The following is a 5,698-nucleotide window of genomic DNA, read 5'->3' as shown; positions in this document are numbered from 1 at the left end:
TTTTAAAACTTTGCTGGTTGCTCTACAATTCATGAGCCAAAGAATGTATGAGCCAAAGAATCCACGACCCGGCATCATTCGATTTGCCACAGGTAGAAGTGGCAAAGTTCCAGTTATCACCTGCTTCCTTATAAGTTAACTCACAATGCTGGGAACCAAAGAGACTGAGGGAATTTCTGGTGTCCTGATGGTCTGCCTTTTCAACCCACCAACCGCTAACCATGTTGTGTTCATTGTCAGTGGAAGGCCAACCATAATTGTTAGTTCAAGGCCCAATGGCTTGTGGGAAGCCAGTGAAGACTTCAGAGCAGGAAATTGAGGTGGAGGAGGGGAAACCAGGTGAGAGGCTTGGAATAGATCGCTGGAGGCAAATAAATGGGTGGAGAGATAGGAGGTAAGATTGACAGATTAGATAACTGAAAAGAGAGGAAGGGTGAACTAGAGGGAGGAGTCAAGATGCCCCCAGGCTGCTGGCTTGGATCTCTGGGCCAAGATGGTGGGACTGTTACTTGGTTTGGGGAGAAAAGAAACAGGATTGGCAGGATGATGAATTTGGGGCAAGTTATATTGTTGAAGGCACCCAGAGGGAGGTGTCCAGGTGGTTGAAAGTAAGTATTTGGAGAGGTTGACACAGAAATGCAGAGGAAGCTATTGGGGTTTTTTCTTTTTTTTTGAGTTGGGGTCTCACTCGTTGCCCACCCACCGCAGCCTCGACCTGCTGGGCTCAGGCGATCCTTCTGCCTCAGCCTTCCAAGTAGCTGGAACCACAGGCGTGCGCCACCACGCCCTGCTGTTTTATTTATTGTCGAGATGAGGTCTCGCCAAGGTGCCCAGGCTGGTCTCGAGCCACTGGACTCAGGCAATCCCCTCGCCTCGGCCTCCCAAAGTGCTGGGATTACGGGCTGAGCCACAGCAGCCAGGGTATTAATACCAGCACGGAATTGCAAAGGCCATTCATTTGGGAACGTGCAGAGCTTGGCGGCCACGCAATTGGAATGTTCAGGCACGTGACTGCATGGTCCCGCAGCCCCGCGCTCAATTACCTTCAGAACCCGTGTGGGAGGGGAGGGACTGTGCTTGCTCCTCCCGGGTCCCGCCTCTCTGCCGGCCTCTTGTCCTCTTTAGCCATTGGGCAACAATGCTGTCCGTCAATGACCCGCCTCCGCAGATGAACCAATAAGGACTGGCGGGAGGGCTCTTCCTTCTGGAGTTGGCTCTCAACTCTGGGGTAGTTCGGGTGAAGTGACGACCGGGTAGCCGCGGTTGTGGAGCTGTGCGCAGGCGCGGAGCTGACGGGGCCGACCGAGCGGCGGCGGCGGCGCAAGCTGGTGAGAAAAGGGAGAGGGTGCGAGGTAGGGAAGGGGACGAGCCGGGTAGGTGGACTCCTCCTTCCCTGCCAGGCCTCGCCGGCGCCTGGCCCTCCCCGGCCTGTGACACCAGCTCAGGTGACGGGGCGGGCTAGCGGCCGAGCCGGACAAGCTGGGCCCACGACCTCGGTCACCCCACTCGTGCGCACGCGCCACGTGGGCCCACGGACTCGCCAAGGACCTTAGGCCGCGTACCGGGGCACCGCACTGGCTGCTATGGGCTTTCTAGCTACTCGTGAGCTCCGCGCCCTTACTGAATTCCCCTGTTTTACAAGCTTGGGAAGCTGAGCCTGTCGCTCGGAAGCACCCAGCTGTGACATGGCCGTGCCGGGGTTTGAGGGAGATCTGGCTTGGTGGACCCCGGAGTCCGCGCACTTTATGAGTCTGTAGTTAGAGACTTGAGCTTGGGACCTGCCTGTTTGATTTAAGGACGCGAAGTTGTTTGTGTCCTGGTGGATTGCCTGCCTTCTCTGCGGGTCCGGGAGGGTCAGACGCCCCCTGCACTTCCTGACCGACCGCTCCTGCCCCAAATTCAGCGGCGTGGCCTGGCAGGGACAGGGTTGGTGGTGAGGGACAGACCTCAGTGCTGGGCGCTCTCCAGATCCCAACGTACCAACTGGCGGAGGGCAGGATTCGTAAACAACATCCGACAACACGTGGGAAACGCCCCTCCTACCCCCCACCCCCGCCGAGTCACCTCAGAAAAGCTAATTGAAATGGGGCGGCTTTGTTGTTGTTCAAGGAAAAATACCACCAGAGACGGTGAAAGAAAGAACTAGGAGACTTTCTTTCATACCCTTGTGGAGGCAGATGTGAGGCTTTTGGAAATCAGATTGGCAGTGAGTCCACCCTTTGACCTAGTGACTCCTGGTTTGGGAAATAAGTGGGATAAACCCTAAGCAGAGAAAAGGTTATGGCATAAGGCAGTAAGTACAGTTTGGTACTTTATAAATAGCAAGTTAGTGGAAACGACCTCTAAATTCCTAGCAATAGAGAATAGTTAAGTAAATTGTGATCGTTTATTCCAAAACATATTCATTAAATGTAATAAGAAAAAAATGCTCTTGTCAGCAAAGTCAGATTCAAAGTTGTTGCAACTATGTAAAAACATGTACAGAATTTTTTGGAAGGGTATGCGTCTAATGGTAAAAATAATAACTACCTTTTTTTTTTTTTTTTTTTTTAGCAGAAGGGTCATATTTCATTAAATTCTCACAAAACTTTATGAGACTAGTATTATTCCCATTCCACCAGTGAATAACGAGCTCAGAAGAGTGAAGTGATGTGTCTTATGCTAGACAGCTGATGTTATACCTAGTGTACTTTTGGGCCTCTGAAAGTGCCACATATAGCTAATATTTGAGGAATTATTGTGTGCTAGGTACAGCACTGGGCAGTGGAAAGCCACTGGTGAGTAAGGCAGCCATGGTTCCTGAATTCATGAAGTTTATAGACTAGCGGGGACCAGATATTTACAATTTTTTTCTTCTTTTTTTTGAGAGAGGATCTTGATATGTTGTCCAGGCTGATCTTGAACTCCAGGGCTCAAGCTATCCTCCAGCCTTAGCCCGCTGAGTAGCTGGGATTACAGGTACATACCAACGTGCCAGAGGCAGATATTTAAATGAACGCTGATAGTCTGCTGGAGAGAGTGTGAACTTGGGAGCTAGACAGTATGCTCAGGCAATAGAGCGGGAGAAGGGGCTCCTGGGTCAGTTGAGAAGGAAGGAGTGAAGCCCTGAGTGGCTCTATAAAAGCAGAGGTGTATGAAAAGCTGTTTTCCGAATTTTCTGGAATGTGTTTATGTGTTATAATAGGGAGTAGGTAGTTTAGTAAAATTTTTTAGTTTGTCTTATGTAATTTTTGCTTGGGATATTATCAAATTAAGTGTTATCAGAAGTAAATATTTTTAAGAAGCTAGATTTGAAACTTTTTTAAACTTTAATTTTCAGGTTTACAAATATCCTTTTTTGCTGAAGGAACACATTTGCTAGCTTCAGAATGTCAAGTACTGTGTCCTACTGGATCTTAAATTCTGCAAGAAACAGCATTGCCACATTACAAGGGGGTAGACGTTTATACTCAAGGTATGTCTCAAATAGGAATAAATTAAAATGGAGGCTCTTTTCCCGGGCACCACCCACCCTAAACGGTTCCCCATGTGGTGGCTTCACTCTGTGCAATGCCTACAGACACACGTCAACGGAGGAAGATGATTTTCACTTGCAACTCAGACCCGAGCAGGTAAATGAAGTGCTTCGAGCTGGCGAATCAGCCCACAAGATTCTTGACCTTGACAGTGGAATCCCAAATTCAGTGTTGCGGTTTGAGAGCAACCAGCTGGCTGCCAATTCCCCAGTGGAGGACCGGCGAGGTATAGCCTCCTGCCTGCAGACCAGTGGACTGATGTTTGGCATCTTTGATGGGCATGGTGGTCATGCATGTGCACAAGCAGTGAGCGAGAGGCTTTTCTACTATGTGGCAGTGTCCCTGATGTCTCATCAGACCCTGGAGCAGATGGAGGGAGCGATGGAAAGCATGAAGCCGCTGCTTCCTATCCTGCAGTGGCTTAAGCACCCAGGTGACAGTATCTACAAGGATGTCACGTCAGTGCATCTCGACCACCTCCGTGTCTATTGGCAAGAATTGCTTGATCTACACACGGAAATGGGACTGAGCATTGAGGAAGCATTAATGCACTCCTTCCAGAGACTGGATTCTGACATCTCTCTGGAAATCCAAGCCCCGCTGGAAGATGAGGTAACAAGGAACCTGTCACTCCAGGTTGCTTTCTCTGGGGCAACAGCTTGTATGGCCCATGTTGATGGAATTAACTTGCACGTGGCAAATGCTGGTGACTGCCGGGCCATTCTTGGTGTCCAGGAGGACAACGGCATGTGGTCTTGTCTGCCCCTTACCCATGACCACAATGCCTGGAACCAGACTGAGCTGTCCCGGCTAAAGGGAGAGCATCCCAAGTCAGAGGACAGGACAGTCATCATGGATGACAGGCTGCTGGGTGTTCTCATGCCCTGCAGGGCCTTTGGGGATGTTCAGCTGAAATGGAGTAAAGAGCTACAGCGTAGTGTCCTGGAGAGGGGCTTTGATACAGAGGCACTCAACATTTACCAGTTTACCCCTCCACATTACTATACACCACCCTACCTGACTGCTAAGCCTGAGGTCACATACCACAGGCTGAGGCCCCAAGATAAATTCCTTGTGCTGGCTTCAGATGGCCTGTGGGACATGCTGAGCAATGAGGATGTGGTGAGGTTGGTCGTGGGGCATTTGGCTGAGGCAGATCAGCACAAGCCAGACCTGACCCAAAGACCTGCCAACCTGGGGCTCATGCAGAGCCTGCTGCTACAGAGGAAAGCCAGTAGGCTCCATGAGACTGACCAGAACGCAGCCACACGTCTGATCAGACACGCCATCGGGAGCAATGAGTATGGGGAGATGGAGCTAGAGCGGCTGACAGCGATGCTGACGTTGCCTGAGGACTTGGCGAGAATGTACAGGGATGATATCACTGTCACTGTGGTATATTTTAACTCAGAATCAATTGATACATATTACAAAGGGTGTTGAGAATCTTTCATCATATTGCCAAGATTAACATAAATGCTCTTCTAAATCATTTTTACGTACTCTTAAACTAGCTATCAAAACCTTTCTGTTAAAAGGGCAGGCAGATGTAACTTGTAAATTGATTAACATACTGGGGGAAAAAAAGGTTTTAAAACCATAGCAGTGATATCATGTCTCTGTCTGCGTGTGCCACTGCAGTCTTGATCTGCTGGGCTCAGGTGGTCCTTCTGCCTCAGCTTTCCAATTAGCTGTAGCTACAGATGCACATCACCATGCATGGCTAATTTTTTTTTTTAATTGTAGAGATGAGGTCTTGCCAAGTTGCCCAGGCTGGTCTTGAACCCCTGGGCTCAGGCAGTCCTCTCACCTCTACCTCCCAAAATGCTAGGACTGCAGGCGTGAGCCACTGTGCCCAGCCAGCATTAGGTATTTAAACCATGTTTTAATATTTGTTATTTTATAAAGATGCTATTAAACTGTGTCAGCCTGAGCCTTCAAAGGGTAAATTTAATCATGATTCTAAGAATAAAGAACTTCAGGATCTTTTGAGATCTTGCTGTAAAACCTGCAGATTTGATAATTCTCCTGAATTCACAATCATGGATGTTAAACTGTGAAGAGACTTTTTTTTTTATTTGTTGTTTTTTATTTAAATTACTAAAGCCTAGGTTTACAAAGCATACTACAGGACACTCTTCTATGCAGTATCCTACCTTTTTTGTGATTATACTTGTGAAAAC

At 48.8% G+C, this 5,698-nt stretch overlaps 1 protein-coding gene across 3 annotated transcripts; it reads left to right on the top strand.

The window, feature by feature from the left end:
- The first annotated feature begins 1,063 nt into the window (after positions 1-1,063).
- PDP2 (pyruvate dehyrogenase phosphatase catalytic subunit 2) lies at positions 1,064-5,191 on the top strand. Of its 3 annotated transcripts, none has more exons than XM_021708909.1 (2): positions 1,064-1,328; positions 3,320-5,191. In XM_021708909.1, the coding sequence occupies exon 2, from the start codon at positions 3,369-3,371 to the stop codon at positions 4,956-4,958; it is 1,590 nt and encodes a 529-aa protein (XP_021564584.1). In that variant the 5' UTR covers positions 1,064-1,328; positions 3,320-3,368; the 3' UTR covers positions 4,959-5,191. The 3 variants fall into 3 exon arrangements, with proteins under 3 accessions (XP_021564584.1, XP_008048834.1, XP_021564585.1); XM_008050643.2 differs by having other exon boundaries at positions 1,144-1,352; XM_021708910.1 differs by having other exon boundaries at positions 1,236-1,445.
- Positions 5,192-5,698: the final 507 nt, after the last annotated feature.

This window comes from Carlito syrichta, unplaced genomic scaffold (genome assembly GCF_000164805.1).
Source record: "Carlito syrichta isolate Samal-C Ts95f unplaced genomic scaffold, Tarsius_syrichta-2.0.1 Scaffold153566, whole genome shotgun sequence".
NCBI lineage: Eukaryota > Metazoa > Chordata > Mammalia > Primates > Tarsiidae > Carlito > Carlito syrichta.
This window is presented reverse-complemented; position numbering and strand designations above follow the sequence as displayed.